Raw genomic sequence first — 18647 nt, 5'->3', positions numbered from 1 at the left:
CAAGGTTACAATAATTGTAATTGGTTTGCTGTTGGTTTTCTAGACTACAGCAGATCTAAGGAGAGGGACAGGGAAATAGGGTAAATTAAACTATTACAAAGCTTACTGTTCTTTCTGAGATTTAGCCTTTTTTCCTAAATAAATGCTCCTTGGATTTTTGCAAGCCTTTGGTTAACTTCAAAGTTATGGAAAATTTGGTTTTGATCATTTCTGACCATTATGCTCATTGCTTTTACAGAAGTCTCAATTTCTGGAGGTCATTACGATTTTCACAGCCCAAGCTGTTTTACCTTTTCAGGGTATGCTTTTTTAAAATGCTTTAAATTATTTTAATTTCAAGCAGAACATTTTAAATTTACACACACCTTTTTAGTCCTGAGGATTATGACTCTACTGTTTGTCTCCTATAATACTTAAAAGTTCTTTCCTGCTCCAAAGGAACTTAGAAGTTTCTGGAAATATTCTCCGTTTTGCCTTTTATCTTCCAGTGTAATATTAACTCATCTTTCCTGTATTCTGGTATTTCTCAAAGAGATGCCCTAATAAATAGTATTTCTGGAGTAAAAGATTCCAACCTGTATGTACATCTGAGATCTCTTGTCAAGGCCAACAAAATCAGAAAAGACTTCTCTCCTTGTTCATGGGGCTATGACAGCTCCATGCAGCTCTCTCCTTAACCTTTGATGTGTCTCCTAGTCAATGAGGACAGTGAAGACGATGACTGTGGGCTGGTGCCCAGTGTGGAGGAAATCTCAGAGGATGTGGCCTCCTTGTCCATGAAAAGAGAGAACGATCTTCATCGAACACTGAGCCGCAGGTTGGTCATCTGTTCAGCTGGCAGCCCGCATTACTTCCGTAGTTCCCCTTGATCATTCTCTTTTCCTCTTTTTTTCCCTGAGTGTCCACGTGGATGCTCCCAGCTCTCCTTTTGCTTCCGAGCATGGGGAGTAGGGTTGGGGTGGCTTCCCCTATGATCATCTGCTCTGAAATGCACCATGATGCACACAGAACGACCGTGACACCTGCTTCCAAGAAGACACTTGGAAGGAAAACTTCCCCTCTCAATCTTTCAGATCTAGGTCCAGTAGCAGGCATCTGAAGTCCCTAAAAGACTCCTTGAAAATTCGGAATGCGAATATCCTGAAGGAAGAGGAAGAACCAGTGAGAGGACAAAAACTCATCAAGAAGGAATTTGTACAAACTGGAAAGGTGAATGTCACAGTGAAAAGTACCATTCATTAGAGGTGATAGAAGGCTTGGGATTCGAATATTTTTAAGTTTGATGATTTGAATACATATCTGTAGAGGAATATGTCTTATGTGCACTGCCAGTCTTTAAATTTATCATTGAAATGTTAGCAGAGGCTCTAGGCTCTTTATCAAATCGTACTTCCATGAAGAATGACACACATCCTGTGAATATCGTCACACCACACTTCACGTGTGAAAGCAACAAAAATGAGAAGCAATTCTGGGAGCTGGAGAATACCAACCTATCAAACTCATAGCACACTGTTCAAATTAGTAAAACTTAAGACCAAGCTCCTAAATTTAAGGTCTTAAACATTAATAAAACACGGTCTGTGGTATAGCCTTATCTGTCCCACTCTGTTTTTATATCTGTTGCTCTTAATTTCATCTAGAAGTTCATTGATAATCTGATGGTTATTTATCCTGCATTATATTTCAGCATTGATTATTATCTTGCCCGTGTAGAAATGTGACCCCTTACCGAATTTTGCTACCTGCTATCCACTTCTCCGAAGCACTGCATTCCCCAATGATTGATATTCCTCACCGAAAGTCAATAGTGTGTGTCAGTTGCTCAGTTGTGCCCTACTGTTTGCGACCCCATTGACTGTAGCCTGCCAGGCTCCTCCCTCCATGAGATTATCCAGGCAAGAGTCCTGGAGTGGGTTGCCATTCTGTTCTTCAAGGGATCTTCCCAACCCAGGGATTGAACCTGGGTCTCCTGCATTGCAGGCAGATTCTTTACCATCTGAGCCATCAGGGAAACCCAAAATGCCAGTAGGACTTCTGCTAACACTGAGGTGGGGGCTTTGCAGGTGAAGTTCTCCATCTACCTGAAATACCTACAAGCAATAGGATGGTGCTCGATAGTCTTCATCCTCTTGGGGTTTGTGATCTATTATGTGGCTTTTATTGGATCAAACCTCTGGCTCAGTGCTTGGACCAGCGACTCTAAACAATACAACGGCACCAACTATCCATCCTCTCAGAGGGACCTGAGAGTTGGCGTCTATGGAGCTCTGGGAATAGCACAAGGTATGTGTGATGGCGACAGTCTATAGGTCCCCTTCCTTTGCCTCCGCTTGGGAAAGCATTTGCCGCTGTGTCCCTGGCGCGAGTCTCTAGGGGTCCCTGTGCACGGTGCTGACTACACTGCTTCCATTTCTAGGTTTCTTTGTGTTCGTAGCGAACATCTGGAGTGTCTATGGTTGTAACCATGCATCAAACATCCTTCACAAGCAACTGCTGAACAATATCCTTCGAGCACCCATGAGTTTTTTTGACACAACACCCATAGGTCGGATAGTGAACAGGTTTGCTGGTGTAAGTATCTCAAGGGCTGTAAGACGCGTTTATGGCTGAGGTCTTTCTGTTTCCAACAGGGAAAGAATTCTCATTTTCCCCCTAGACAACGCTGGGCAGTTCCAGTTCTTTAGTCCCACTCAGCATGCAGATGTTTCTGGAATACCTTGTGTGTGGTACTAAGGGTCCTGAGGATACAGGGATGAACCACTGTGGCCCTTTAAGTAGGTCACCAACAAGTGAGGGAGATGGCCAAGGAAATAAAGGATGATGATAGAATATGGGAAAACCAGGAGCAACAGTGCACACAGTGGCTTTCTGGGAGTATGAAAGAGAGACAGGAAAAAGGTGCCAGCTGTGTCTGCATGACCAAGGGTGGGAGATGTCAGGAAGGGTGAAATTCAAGCGGTAGAAGTTAGCCAGAGAGATGGCGGGGGGAGGGCTGGGCCGGTGGCACTGGAAGCAGGATGTGAAGGGTTTCTCTGCAGAGGGAAAAACACAGGTGAAAGGAGAGTCCTGGTTGTGACAGTGAGTAGAAGTGACAGCGGGGTAACCCTTTGCTTGGTCGCTGCTTCCAGTCCTGAAACTCCCATTTTTGATGCTTTACAAATAAGTAAATGAGGTCTGGATTATAGAATCTTGTGATTTGAATGGAGTTCTGGAACACTGTCTCCATCGGCTGTGGATTCTTGAACCCTTAGCATTTGTTCATTCAACATTTATTGAGTACCTTCTATGAGCCAAGGACTGTACTGAGGATTGAGATGTTCAATAAATGCAAAGGTCATAGATGGCTCTCTACCATGGACCGGACTGAACTCATTGATTCTTAATGAATATGAGATGGAAATATCAGGAACAGAGGAAACCAGACAATTCAGAGTAATATTCAACTATCACCAAGAGAATTTTCAAACTTCTGTTTGTAGAAGAGGGTGCACATTTTTAAATGTCTTAGCAGTTCTGAGCCCTACATAAGGGTAGGGCTACACATAGTTTGGTCTTGTAGCAGACACAGAAAGTCTAGCTCCTAGCCTACAGCCAGGTTTTGGGGACATGGCGACTACTTCAAAAGTGGGCTGGCCCCCACTTGTCACTTTCCTCTGCAACAAAAATGGTGGGCATGACGTCATTGGAGACAATTTACATCGGCTTTCTGCTCTTTATTGGAGCCTTAAAAAGGACATAATTTTGGATGGGGAGATTTCTCAGAGGAATTTTGCAAAGATTGCCCACACTTTTCCATGTTGTGATATATATATGTATACGCATGCTCATGCACTTCAGTCGTGCCTGACTCTTTATGGCCTTGGACTGTAGCCCATCATGCTTCTCTGTCCACGGGGATTCTCCAGGCAAGAATACTGGAGTGGGTTTCCATGCCCTCCTCATAACTGTGTCCAGGGTTGAGAGAAAAAAAGACGTTCTCACTATCAGTTCTGTGCAGATTACTTTTGACCATTAACTGGCATAGATTCTCCATCCTTCCTCCCCTACCTCCGTCTCTTCTTAAAGGCTCAGCCATTGGCTCCAGGGGACCTGGGATCTAACTCTCCTTTATGATCTGAGTCACCTCCACCACAAAGCTCAGCATACAGTTAATGATAGTTTCCTTCTTCATGCAAAAACGGTTAGCAAAATATGACTGTTGGCTAAGTAACTCAATATAAGTTCTCTGTGTTTTCTTTTTTAGAAGATTAATTATGTACATACACATGTAATTATTTATATATAATATATGTGTATATATATAATACATATTATATATGTTAAACATATATAATCTACATTTTATAAATATAAAATAAATATTATATATAATAATACATATCATTATTTATTTGGGACATGGGAAAAAGGAAACTATCATTAATTGTATAGTGAGTTTTGTGAGGGAGGTGGCTCAGACCATAAAGGGGTATTAGACTCTGGGTCCTCTGGAGTAGGTGGCTGAGCCCTTAAGAGGAGATGAAAGTAGGGGAGGAAGGAAGGATGGAGCATTTATACCAGTTAAGGATCAAAAGTAATCTTCACAGAACTGATAGTTGGTGAGGGTTTCTTTTTTTTCTCTCAACCCTGGACAGTTATTTGCATTCTGATATGACAAAGCCAATTCCCTGCCGCAACTGAGAAGGTGTGAAATGTCCCAGGAATTCATGAGCACACCATCTCTCCTCCTGTGTCCCTAGGATATCTCCACGGTGGATGACACCCTCCCCATGTCTTTACGCAGCTGGGTCTTGTGCTTCCTGGGCATCGTCAGCACCCTGGTCATGATCTGCCTGGCCACTCCCATCTTCGTCGTTGTCATCATCCCTCTTGGCATCATTTATGTGTCTGTTCAGGTAGGTTTGGAAATGGCTAGGTTCCTCTTCTTCTCTACTCATAAAAGCTTAAGTTCTTCTCTTGTGTTTACGGCTAGTCACCCCCCACCCCTCTAGCATCTTTGTCATTGAGTCAGATATTAACATACCATCTTCACAATGGTGAGGTTGGTGGTGGCTTCTAGAAGAGGTGTGCTAAGGCTGCTTCCTTGGTTGGCTTAGGTTGATCTACTTGGAGATATCCCTCAGCAGGAGCCCAGTCTCTTCACTTCAGGGCAGTTCTCCTTTCACTGGGGTGTCTGCGGTGGGGCGGTGAGTGGGGCGGGGTGGGGGTTCAGGCTCAATTCCACTGTGGTCTTGAGGGCACAAGCAGTTTGATAGCCAAGCCTCACGGAAAACTAGAGCAAGTAGAAAGGGCTCTGTGCCTGTAATAAGGGGAGGGAATGAGGGGAAGGACGCTGTAGAGAGAATTCTTGTCCCAGCAGCTACATTTGGGATAAATTGATCACCTTGAGAAACCAATCCTGAAGCCCTTCAGTGAAGGGCAGCCTTGTGGCTGTGGCAAGTTTACACTGCTGGGCTTTGTGTTGAGTTCCTCAGGTACATTGTCATCTCTGTTAGTAACAAACCAACTAATAAGAGGCAGGATATTTAAGGAAACATCCACGTATAACATTTTGAATTCTGACTCACCCATGCCTAGCTCTTCCCTGATTTCAACAAATCCTCTGGGTTTCCCTGGTGGCTTAGTCAGTAAAGAATTCACCTACAATGCAGGAGACCCAGGTTCAATCCCTGGGTTGGATCCCCTGGAGAAGGGAATGGCTATCTTGCCTGGAAAATTCCATGGACAGAGGAGCCTGGGAGGCTACAGTCCATGGGGTCACAGAGAGTCAGACATGGCTGAAGCGACTTAGCATGCATGCATCAGCACACCTTTCTTGAGCCACTTATTGCCCATCTCTCCTTTCCAAACCCCTTGTTCCCCAGCTGCATTTATCCCTTTAGAGACCATTTTTCTCACTACGGTCATTTAGAAATATGTGCAAAAAAAAAAAAATATGTGCAGATTCTTGGGAGCATATGGATTAGGCTGACAGAACTCCTTGGAATATTCCAGCCTCTAGGGCTGTGGCATAGTGTCTTGCTTTCGTGCTCCCCTGTTCCCCACCAACCCCAGATCCTCGCATCGTCCTCTTTCTCTGAGCCTCTCTCATCTCTCCCTAGTGAGAGACCAGACCAGAGCTGCCTCTGGCCTCAAAGTAATGACTGTTGGTCACAGCCACGAGGGAGGAGCTAGCAGCATACGTGATGTGGTCGTGTGACAGTCTTCTCTTTTCCGGGTCCAGGTATTTTATGTGGCTACTTCCCGCCAGTTGAGGCGACTGGACTCTGTCACCAGGTCCCCGATCTACTCCCACTTCAGCGAGACTGTGTCAGGCTTGTCTGTGATCCGCGCCTTTGAGCACCAGCAGCGATTTCTAAAGCAAAGTGAGGCAGCGATTGACAACAACCAGAAATGTGTCTTTTCTTGGATTACCTCCAACAGGTGAGGCTGCCCCCAGATATTCACCCGGATATGTGTGCTTTGGAGTTCTGCGCATTTGACATTAGCTGTGGGAGGGTAGGCGTGGCCCGAAATGTGAAATTCACTCTGCCCAAACATGCCTATCATGTGAGAAGAGAGGAGAAAACCTGAGCTTCGGAGTCAGACTGGTCCCTGTATCTGCTCTGCTACTTCCCAAGCTGGGGAAATTGTTTTGACCCCTCAGGAAAATCTCTTTTTTTGTTGTTTTTACAATGGCTGGAACACAACCTGTCTCATGGGCTTATGGAGGAAGTCACATGACGCTGCTCAGCGTTTTGTAACACAGATTCTGTCCAAGTGCTGGGGGAACCAGACATTCTATTTGCTTCCCTGAGAGTGGATGTGTGGTTGTCCATAGGCAGGACAGTTTCTGTAGGTGGGAAAGAAGCAGAAGTTGGAGGGAGGAGAGCTGGAAAATTTTAGGTAAAATCAGTAATGACAGAAATGAAAAACTCAGATCCTGTGAGGTGAATCCAAAAAGGCTGAGCAGTCTTGGTTCCTCCAGCTTCATTAGACCTTGGCGTGTCCTTGGAGGAGGAAGATCTTTTTCAGGAAATGAAAGCTCTTGAGTGGTTTCTACACTGTCTTGCACTGTGAAGGCGGGGCTAGTGCTGCTTAGTATTATTTGGAACGTGAAACAGTCAGAAATTTGATTGTGAAGATATTTTATGTCTTAGATACTTTCCAAGAAGGAAAGAGTCATTTTTCTGTTGGATGTCCCTTGTAAAATATGTATCATATTTATTTGTAGATATGCTAGAATTATTTGTATAAATTTAGGTAAGCACATTTTACTGGGAAAGTCACTTTTTATAAATTACATCAATCTATATACTATTTCAGAGAAGGCAGTGGCAACCCACTCCAGTACTCTTGCCTGGAAAATCCTATGAATGGAGGAGCCTGGTGGGCTGCAGTCCATGGGGTTGCTAAGAGCCGGACAGGACTGAGCGACTTCACTTTCACTTTCAAACATTGGAGAAGGAAATGACAACCCACTCCAGTGTTCTTGCCTGGAGAATCCCAGGGATGGGAGAGCCTGGTGGGCTGCCGTCTATGGGGTCTCACAGAGTTGGACACGACTGAAGCGACTTAGCAGCAGCAGCAGCAGCATATACTATTCAGTTCTCTACCAAGCCCGACATATCTCTCTGTTATCAGCTCATACCTAACTTCTCTCCACCTCCTATTTTTTCTCCATCTTTTTAAAATCATGAAATCAGACAGGGTACATTGAACTTTCCTGTGGTAACTTCTTTCTAACCTTACATATGAATTCTTTATCCCATTGTTTACCATGCCTAATCAAAAGAACTCATTTGGAACATTTTTTAAAATGCAGATTCCTAAAAGTCATTTCCTGAATCTCCTGGGGGAGAGTCCATGAATTTTTCGCACAAATTTGTATATTTTTAACAATTGCCACCCGATGATTGCTATGATTTGGCAAGTTTGGGAGGATTCCCTTAGTTTAGCAAACTATAGGATTCCCTTAGTTTAGCAAACTCTTCCAGTATCTTTAAAAATGCAATTTATTTTCCAAAATCCAAAATTTAAAAGACTTCAAGAAAACATGGCACAGTTAAACTGAAGCACCTCCTAAGAAGACAGTCCTACCAACTCAAGCCCTGTCAGAATGCTCTGGGAACCCCGTGCTTGCTGGGTAAGGTTAGGAAGGTCACACCTCTCAGTGACACCTCTTTCTCTGGTTCTGTTGCCCTCCAGGTGGCTTGCAGTTCGTCTGGAGCTGATCGGGAACCTGATCGTCTTCTTTGCATCCTTGATGATGGTTATTTATAGAAGTAACCTAAATGGGGACATTGTGGGCTTTGTTCTGTCCAATGCACTTAATGTGAGTCTGGTTGGGAGTTTGGTTGAATTAATGCATTATTCTTAAATGCATGGTATATCCTAGACTAATTTAAGAATTAGTCTAGGGTATACCATGGAGTCCATGCTCTGGATTCCAGACAGACCAGGAGAGACTGAGGTTCAAACCCTGTCTCCATCTCTTACTAATTGTGTAACCCATGAACATGCTCCTTAACCTTTCTAAGTAGATGCCAATGTCATCTGGGAGGCTGGATATATATTTTGTTGCCCTGGGGAGTTAAGAAAGCAATCTCATGTGATTCAATCTAATAGTTTCCCATCTCTTTGCCTCTTTACTTGATTATAGTCAAAAGAAAAAATTACTATTTCTTTTATAATATAGCAGTAACCAGAAAGTCTTTTGAACAATCACTTCTACGTTTATTTTGTTAAATCACAGAATAATTGGAGTTCACTTTAATGAAGAATATAGAGTCTAACAGAACTATATAATGCATCCCCCACTTGACTAAGGGGTAAATATCAGACATTATTTCTTACCACCTAAGACAGAGACTGGTACCACAGTAAAAGTTTAATGAGTAATACTCATTTAATGAGTCATTTGGCCATCTTTTGCGGAAACTTTCTGAACTAATATTTGGGGGGTCTGGATAGCCACCAGCAGGCTCTACATGGTGCTATTTTCAGTTGGAGTCCATAAGACCCAAAGGTGATCATGGTGGAAAAGGACTTGTCATTCACCAGAATCACTGGTTCCTTGTGCCACTGCCCTTTCATCCGCTCAATTCTAGGCTTATTAACCTAGAACAGACAGGGCAAGGAGTTGGAGAACTTTAGACTGAACCAAAAGAACATCATTCAGATATCAGCAGTTCATGTGGTCCAGCCGATGCCAAGCGGTTGCCCTTAGTCCCCAGCCTCCTGAGCTTTCCCTGTCTCTACCTACCATGTGCTCAACAAAGATTCCTGAGAGTATGTGCCAGGCCTATGTTTTTGCCTGTAAAGAAGACTGCATCTGAGAAGCTTGCCTCTGAGAGACCCACAGATGCCCAGGACTCTGGCCCAGGTCATGACAGCCATCTTCCTGTTGGTTAGATTTATCTCGGTAAAGGCAGGAAGGCACTTGAGTTTACTGGGGTAACAGAGGACAGGGGTCCACGTGGATGTCCCACCTTGAGGGTTGGCTTCTCAATTGAGCTGTTGTTAACTGAGAGCAGAGAAAGGCAGCAGCTTTTTAGAAGACCTGTTCCTACCCCACGTCTTTCCTTATGCTTTCCCCATTGGAATGCTACACCTAAACTCTAATGACTTACAGGTGGGAGAGCCAAGTTCGAGTGCCACTCTACCAACAGCCAGCCTATCCAGCCTCAGTTCTGGCGCCAGGCCCCTCCAAGCCCCTGGTGTCTTTCCTGCGAGCACCGCAGAGTAGAGCACTCCGTTGTCCTCCCCCTATTCGATGCACTGGCCTCATTCCCTCCTCCACAGAGGTGTGGATTCTCTTCTCCTCCTTGCTGTCTTGTAGAGCCCGGCTTAGTGCTAGGTACCGAGGAGGCACTAGATTGACCTTGCGGTCTGACTAGCTGGGTTGGTTTGAGCCTCAGATGATCATCATCTGGTTTCTCTGTAGATCACACAAACCCTGAACTGGCTAGTGAGGATGACGTCAGAAATAGAGACCAACATTGTGGCTGTTGAGCGAATAACTGAGTACATAAACGTGGAAAACGAGGTAAGGAGGAGTCAGAGGAACCCAGGGACAAGGCCGAAAAAAAAATCTGATGCTTTGAGAATGCAGCTTCACTTTATCTAGAGATTTCACACAGGGTCATAAAGGTTCTCTGGAAGTTTCCCTTGCTCTGACAGAAAGGACCTAATTTTTTTAAACCTAGAATAGGTAATGGTTTGGGAGAAGTCAGGTCTTGGGATGCATCAAGTTAAATGGTGGCTTCATTTTCAGAGCAACTTCGTAGCATAGGGTTTCTTTAATTGAATAAGGTAAAAACCTTCTCAGCCATCCTGGTGGCTCAGATGGTAAAGAATCTGCCTGCAATGTGGGAGACCTGGGTTAGATCCATGGGTCAGGAAGGTCCCCTGAGGAAGGAAATGGCTGGAAGAACCAGTCTAGTTCAGTCTGTTCAAAGCAGATGCTCATAAGTGGCTGGGACACTGCTGCTTGCTCTGTTCTGTGACATGAAGCCTAGGGGGATTGTTGAGTGAGTTGTCACCACGTAAAGCACTTTTCTTCCTGTCTCCTGGCCAGGCACCATGGGTGACTGATAAGAGGCCTCCAGAAGGTTGGCCCAGCAAAGGGGAGATCCAGTTTAGCAATTACGAAGTACGGTATCGACCTGAGCTGGATCTGGTACTGAGAGGGATCACCTGTGACATTAAGAGCGCGGAGAAGGTAGGTGGAGCTGAAGGAAGGCCTGGGTGAGTCCCGGTGGACATAGAAAACCATTTCTTCATTCCGTTGAAGTTAAGAAGGTGGGAACACTTCCGATACCCTGAGGTGTAGGGACACAGTGCCACCACGAGAGGGCAGGATATCCACACAGGATCAAACAGTCTTACTAAGCTTCTAAGGGCTTTGTTGCTCAGCCCTCCCCTGCCTCCCAGCCGGCATCCTCTCCTCCTGTGGCAGCTGGGCTCATTTCCCATTAGCCTCAAGGCTTACAGAGGGGAAGTCAGGAAGCACAGACCTGGGGAGGGAACTGGTGGAACGCCAGAGTGGAGGTTGTCCCTGCAGAGAGAGTGGGCTGGTTCTCCTTCTGGTGAGCAAAGTCCTAGTGTGGTGTTCGTGTTCTCTGAGGACTTGGGGCCTGACACAGGGCCAAAAACTGTCTGGGCAACAGTGCTTAGGTCTGTGACGTGCTTAGGTCCACCTTCTCAGACCTGATGGTAGGCCCAGTCCTTCCCTTCTCCTCGCATCTAAACAAGGTTCTTAAAAGTCTATTAATTTCCAGGAATAGTTGTAACAACAGATGTGTACATTTCCAGTAGTCAATGTAGCCGTCAGCCAGCTACAAGTCAGGGGGTAGGGTGGGAAGGCCATCCTTTTCTGACATCTAGGCACTTTTTTTTCCTCCCACCAAAACCACAATCAGCCTAACATCTTAAGAGATGCAGTGAGTATGAGTATGGAAACTCACAAGTGAGTTTCCACTTCTGAGTATGAATGCCCCAGGCTAAATTGTTGTCCCCAAGAATTACACGATGAACTAACATGCAAAAAACTGTGTTTACAGATCGGCGTGGTGGGCCGGACAGGAGCTGGGAAATCGTCCCTGACAAACTGCCTCTTCAGAATCCTAGAGGCCGCAGGAGGCCAGATCACTATTGACGGGGTAGACATTGCTTCCATTGGGCTCCACGACCTCCGAGAGAAACTGACCATCATCCCCCAGGTAAACTCTAGGACGTACTCAGATGCAGCTGGTTCCCCAGGAAACATGTGTATCATCTTCTTGATGTATGTTCATTTAGCAGTGTCATTTCTGTCGTCTACCTGGGATACCTAAGCTAGTTCCCTAAAATACACTGCTTCCAGAACTTAACAAAAAGAAGTTTTGCATTTGGGGGGTAATATCCCAGGGACAGGGGAGCCTGGTGGGCTGCCGTCTATGGGGTCGCACAGAGTCGGACACAACTGAAGCGACTTAGCTTAGCTCTGCTTGTGTGACTCAGTATCTAAACAGTAGGTGGCAGCATCACAACAGAAATCAAGTGGAGCAGATGATTATCTGTAGCTCATCATGGTTCGCAGGACCTTTGCAATCAGCATTAGCAGTTTTGCCACTGAAGCTTGAAACCATTAAGCTTTATTCTCTGCATCTGATGTGGTTACAAGAGAGGGGACAGAATCTGCAGCAATTTTTTGCCAGTAAGTGGAACAGTTCGTGTATCAGCAAGAAAGTCTTCCCAGCAGCTTTGCTCTCTGGACCCTTCCAAACAAGAATGCCCTGCAGGCTCTGGGTGTGTGGTCCTCATCAGAACCTGTCTGCCCCTGCTCGCCGCAGCCAAGTCTGGGGGCGGCTTTGGCTGGTCTGGTGTTTGCTCCCTTTGTTACACTTTTCTGCAGCCTCTTCAAGAGCATAAGAAATTCTTTTTTTGTGACTGCAATACCCTTTCCTGTGCATGCCCTGATTCCCTCCACCTTATTCACACCATGAGTTTTCAATCTGTGTGTGGAGGGGGTGGGATATTTCTCTCATCTTTTTGAGAAATGCTGAGGCAAACTTGGAGATCTATAAATGAATTTCAGAATGAAAACAAAACCAAGGACTCCACTTCTTTTCAAATAAATATTTTATTTATTCGGCTGTACCAGGTCTTAGCTGCAGTACTCAAGAACTTTGATCTTTGTTGCAGCATGGGGGATCTAGTTCCCTGACCAGGGATCAAACCCAGGCTGTCCTGCATTGGGATCACAGTCTTAGCCAGTGGACCACCAGGGACATCCCCCAAGGACTCCCCTTAATGCTGTGTTTAGCTCAAAGCTGTCATCGGGAAAATCGTGCAGAACCTTGACCACTAACCAGCTTTCCATCTGAGACCAGTTCTGCCTGCTTTCTTGGCCACAAAGACCTGGTTCTTTTTCTGACACTGGCCCCAGTAACTGCCTGGTCCCTTGACTTGCAGGACCCCATCCTGTTCTCTGGGAGCCTGAGGATGAATCTGGACCCCTTCAACAACTACTCGGATGAGGAGATTTGGAAGGCCTTGGAGCTCTCTCACCTCAAATCTTTCGTGGCTGGCCTGCAAGCTGGGTTGTCCTACGAAGTGACAGAGGGTGGTGACAACCTGAGGTAAGGGTTCATAACCCACTGTTCCCACAGGCTGTGGAGGTGGCAAGGGGACCACTCCTTTTGTTGCTCATTCTTGGTGGCACCTGGCAAAGAATTTTCACTCTCCACGTCTAATTCCTAGTGTATAAAGGGAACCTGTTGTGAAGATTAAAACAGAAGTGAATATGCTTGAAAACCTTTGTTAATAAACAAACCCTCATGAGACATTACAAATGTGAGTTTGCAGATCCCGCCCTTGTGCGGGTTCTCAGGTGCACTCAGGCTGAAAAAAATCCCCGATGCCTGGTCCAGCCCCAGAGAGTCTGATGTAAGTGGTGTGAGGCACTGCTGGAGGTGTGAGTTCTAAAGGATGCCCAGAAGCCCTGATCTAAGGGGCACCTGGATGATGGAGACGTGGAGTCTGCAGGGTCCTTGTAACCATAACCCAGCACCAAGATTCTTTTGGCTTCACAATTCTTTTTTACCATTTCAAAGCTTTTCTACACATGTTGACACTTCACAGTTCCTGTTGGCTAACAAGCTGACCTGGCATTTCCCCTTTGACAACCTATTTTTTCCCCTCTACAAACTGGTGGTCAGTTCTCAGCCAGAGCCAGCAGCTCAAGGGTGGGTCTTCCTGCAGTCCCTGCGTGGTGAGCAGGGCTTAGCCCATTAGCAGCTGAAGCTCAAAAGAGAAGGGAAGGCTCAGAAGCTCGGTTAATGGACCTGCCGCTCTGGCCTCACTTGGGAGCTTGTTGTAAATGCAGAATTTCAGACTCTGGACCTACTACCTGGAATCGCCCCTGTAGCAAGTCCTGGGTGATCTGTATGCACACTAGAGCAGGGGAAGCAATGACCAGCAGGTTGAGCCCTTAGTAGGTGGCACGCTAGCATCACTAGGCAAAGTCCCGTGCCCAGGCTGTACCCCAGACCAGTGCGACCAGGGACCCTGGTGATTCCAGTGTGCAGCCCCAGGGAACCCCTTTGAGCCCTGGTGGAGAACACCCTAGGTTTGTTCTTCAGCCACAGATCTGGAAACTAGCAGAACTGAGGTAGGTCTTCAGGCCTATTAAAAATGCTGTTCAAACATTCAGTCAACAAATATATATTGAGCACCTACTGGAAAGACAGAGGAAAATGCCATAGACATACCCATGCCCTCCTAGAACTTACGTGCGATGGGAAGGACAGACATTAGACAGGCAAATTCTGCACAATAAATGCCTGAGGTGTGCAGGGCTGTGGGGGCCGAGCTGGCAGGATCTGATAGGGCCCAAGAACAGAATCATACCACCCTTCTTGGACCACGCTGAGACATGTGGCATTACCCGTGCCTTAATTTCAGATCTGGGGTAGCGGGTGTTGAAACCTAAAATCCTTTGATCAGAAACTAGAGATCAGCTTGCAGATCAAGCTGTCCACAGCTAAAAGCCAAACCGATGCCTCAGCAGCAGCCTGTTAAGCCCAAGTGAACCAGGCAGGATTTGGGGAAGTTAAGTAAACAGTTTTGCAGTATCTGTGTCCTTACATTACAGAGAAAAACTGGAAGTTCACCTTGGGTGACTTCTCATCTCCTGCAGAAACTTTCTTGCAGGGAATTACAGAACTTTGGTCTAGCCACCCTCTGTTTAATATGTTCCCTAATGGCCACGGCGGGAAAGAACAATTAGCAAATTCCCGAATATTTCCTCCACATCATTTCCCAAAGCTTCTTTATGTAAGTAAGAGGTCCAGCCTTCATTATGGGCTTTTAGCAAATTAAGGCTATTTGCATCTCGCAGGCATATTCGGCACATACACTGCATCTCACACCAAGACACCATCGTGTTCATTAGATGTTCATTAGCAATGATCTCCAATCAAGGCAGAAGGCCCCAAACAAATAATTAGACTTGAGGCTAGAATTACACATTAAAATAAGGAATGGATTTACTACACTAAGAAATGCCACTGGGGCATTCTTGTGTGGTATCATCCTATAGTAATAATGTCAGGTCAAATACTGCTGAAGCAAGCTTGGTGACAGCCATCTTATTTTGAAATTGTTGCTGGTGTACTGAGATATCACTGTAGCTAAATGCAGGGTACTAGTCCTGGGCTAGTGTTTTCCAAACTTGTTAAACATGAAAGTCTCCTGGGGTGTATTCAAAATACATGTTCCTCAAAATCGTGCACTTTGCAGAGATGTGGGTGGACCCAGAGACTGTCGTACAGAATGAAGTCAGCACAAAACCTATCACTTCTATGTGGAAGCTAGAAAAATAAGACAGATGAACTTATTTGCAAAGCAGAAAGAGAGACAGATGTAGAGGATGGACGATTGGCTGTAGGGGGAGAAGAGGAGGCGGCATGAATTTGGAGATCGGGATTGACATATATATATACTGCTGCTGCTGCTGCTAAGTCGCTTCAGTCGTGTCTGACCCTGTGCGACCCCATAGATGGTAGCCCACTAGGCTCCGCCATCCCTGGGATTTTCCAGGCAAGAACGCTGGAGTGGGTTGCCATTTCCTTCTCCAATGCATGAAAGTGAAAAGTGAAAGTGAAGTCACTCAGTCGTGTTCGACTCTTTGCGACCCCATGGACTGCAGCCCACCAGGCTCCTCCATCCATGGGATTTTCCAGGCAAGAGTACTGGAGTGGGCTGCCATTGTCTTCTCCGTATATAAAATAGCTAATGAAAACCTACTGTACAGCACAGGTTTGTGAAGACCTAAATGGGAAGAAAATCCAAGGCAGAGGGGATATATGTATATGTCTAGCTGATTCACGATGCTGTATAACAGAAACGAATACAACATTGTAAGCAACTATACTCCAACAAAATTTTTAAAAATATATATTCCTAGGCTCCTCCCCATTCTCAGAATGGGGACCAGAAGTATGAATTTTTCAATTAAGTACCTGTGGTGAGTCTTCTAATTAATTAAAGGTTTGGAAAACACTGCCCTTGGCAGCAATGAACAGCTGTTGAGAGGGTAACAGGCAGGAAGGCCAGGGGTCTCCAAACGGAGGATATGGCCTGCAAGTGTCAGACATTTTTATTTCTCTTAAGTGGCAGGAGGAAACAAACTAGCGGTATTTTTTCTTTCTCTGTACAAATTTAAAAGGAGGTTTCTCTCAAAATACTGTGTTGCCATAATGACACCTGGTTTCACCTGAAGTTAACTATTCTCAAACCTAGAGATAACCAATGCCTTTTTCTTATGGAAATGTTTGTCTTAAGCTATGCTAATGTACTATGCATTTACCCCAAACTCTGTCTTCAAGCTGGTTCCACCTCTTGGCTCTGAACCTACTTGACAAACCAGTATGTTATACTCAGATATTGTTCCTCTAATCTATGTAAATGATTTGTGTGGTGATCTGCCCTTCTTCAAGATTCAAGTTAATCACTTTATGGCCCAGGATGAACCATTTGGTGCCAAGATTACCCCAAAATGCATCTTATGGGTGAGGGGCCTGGTGCCAGTCTGAGTTTTAAGACATTCCTTTCATTAACAGACTGCTAGTGACTATATAACATCCAGCTGAAGACTAGCAGGGGGGCACTCTTTCTGCCCCCTTCTGATGCCTATGTCAGAAGCTTTCTCTATCTCCTTTATACTTTAATAAAACTTTATTACACAACAGCTCTGAGCAATCAAGCCTCGTCTCTGGCCCCAGATTGAATTCTTCTCCTTCAGGGCCAAGAATCCTGGTGTCGTGATTCAACAACAACCTTTCATAGTGGAAGAGGGTAAGGCATTCTAACGGAATAGAGGTGTGTGTGGGTTTTGAAAGTCTGATCTGGAATGTGAAATGTACCCTCTCAGACCCTCAAACCTGGTTACTCCTTGGTCCTTAGGGGCTAATGCTGGATTTCTTCCATTGCTGCAGCATAGGGCAAAGGCAGCTGCTGTGCCTGGCCAGGGCTCTGCTTCGGAAATCCAAGATTCTGATCATGGATGAGGCCACTGCTGCAGTGGATCTAGAGACAGATCAGCTCATCCAGACGACCATCCAGACTGAGTTCTCCCACTGCACAACCATCACCATTGCCCACCGGCTGCACACCATCATGGACAGTGACAAGTGAGTAAGGAGACAGCCTCAGAGCCTGGCTTAACCCTTGGTCAACAGTGATAGCATCAGTTGTGAGATATCTTAACAGAAGGCTTAACCACCAGCATTTTACTGTGAAGAAACAGAGGCTGAGAGATTTCAAGTAATTTGCCCAAAATTATACACCAGGCCGGCGGGGTTAAGGGAACCGTCTTGAAGGTAAAACAGGACACTGTGTGTAACTATAAGCCAAGTATGGGCGGTGGAGGCCCAAGCCAGCAGTGGCGGATGTTGATCCGGAGACCTTTCGGACTATATAGGGTCTCAGCTCCTCCCCGGTAAACAAGCTTTCCATTCCTTCTATCTCCGATGATTGAAAATGGGGATAATGTCAGTGATATGGAAATTAGAATAGACTCCCTTTTTAAATCAATGTGTTGGTGATGGACAGGGAGGCCTTGCCTGCTGCTGTCCATGGAGTCGCAGAGTCGGACATGACTGAGCGACTGAACTGAACGGATCCTTAAACAATCTGTATCCTTACAAAAAGAAAAAAGGTGACGTGAACAGACACACTGCATCTATTCCTACACTGTTTTGTTCGGCGTTCCACACAGAATCCATCTGTGCTGACGCAGATGGCTGTGGTTCACCCTCGCTCCTTTGTAGCCTGGAATGAATGAACATACTGCTACCGAACTGGCCACCCTCACCTGTGCTCGCGTCCTAGTCCACAGACTCCTCGTCTTGGCCAAGGAGGTTCTTTCTCTGCTCAGATTCCCAGTCAATAACAAAAGTGATGCTAAGGCTGAAACAGCATAAGCTTTATTCGATAGCCAAAGAATGGAGACGTGGAAATTAGTTGGCAAATCAACTTTCTCAACCCCCCAAAAGACACCAATTACATAGGATAGTTGAGGTAGAAAGGGAAAGAATCGGAAAGAGTGGGAGGAATATTCATGACTTATCTGAGACCAAGGTTGTGGTTTGGAGCCAAACTAATGCAACCCGCCTTTTCAGTACTTTCTGGTTGTTGTCATAGCAACTGTCCTTCGCAGGTGCTGGTAGGTATATCATTTAGCTGGTAGGTATATCATTTATCAAACCAGTCAGCCAGTAAAGGGAATCAACCCTGAATATTCATTGGAAGGACTGATGCTGAAGCTCCAATACTTTGGCCACCTGATGCAAACATCCAACTCGCTGGGAAAAACTGAGGGCAAAAGAAGTGAGCAGCAGAGGAGGAGATTGTTAGATAGCATTACCAACTCAATGGGCATGAATCTGAGCAAACTCCAGGAGACAGTGAAGAAGGAGGAAGCCTGGCATGCTGCAGTCAGCCCATCGGCTTCCAAAGGGTTGGACGTGACTTAGCAATTGAGCAACAACAATACTATATTACAGTGAGCACATAATGAGACCCAAGGTCTACTGGAAATCAAATCTTTCACCACCTTAGGTCTAGTTGGTTCTAACCAGTTCTTGTTTTTCTCTTTGCAGTGTCCTCCTGAAACTTAG

The 18647-nt window shown here is 45.5% G+C and overlaps 1 protein-coding gene across 1 annotated transcript in view; it reads left to right on the top strand.

Annotated features, from left to right (window-relative positions):
- The window catches only part of ABCC2 (ATP binding cassette subfamily C member 2), a 73358-nt gene that overhangs the window by 49916 nt on the left and 4795 nt on the right, over positions 1-18647 (top strand). Inside the window, exons 20-31 of the mRNA XM_005698320.3 lie at positions 697-817; positions 1074-1209; positions 2067-2286; positions 2420-2574; positions 4743-4898; positions 6227-6426; positions 8191-8317; positions 9929-10030; positions 10562-10705; positions 11547-11705; positions 12940-13106; positions 16965-17159. Of these exons, the coding sequence (XP_005698377.2) occupies positions 697-817; positions 1074-1209; positions 2067-2286; positions 2420-2574; positions 4743-4898; positions 6227-6426; positions 8191-8317; positions 9929-10030; positions 10562-10705; positions 11547-11705; positions 12940-13106; positions 16965-17159 (1882 nt within the window). The remainder of the gene's footprint in view (positions 1-696; positions 818-1073; positions 1210-2066; positions 2287-2419; positions 2575-4742; positions 4899-6226; positions 6427-8190; positions 8318-9928; positions 10031-10561; positions 10706-11546; positions 11706-12939; positions 13107-16964; positions 17160-18647) is intronic.

The sequence above is a fragment of the Capra hircus genome, chromosome 26 (assembly GCF_001704415.2).
Source record: "Capra hircus breed San Clemente chromosome 26, ASM170441v1, whole genome shotgun sequence".
NCBI classification, from domain to species: Eukaryota; Metazoa; Chordata; class Mammalia; order Artiodactyla; family Bovidae; genus Capra; species Capra hircus.
The sequence above is the reverse complement of the archived record's forward strand: the minus strand, read 5'-3'. Positions and strand labels throughout refer to the sequence as shown.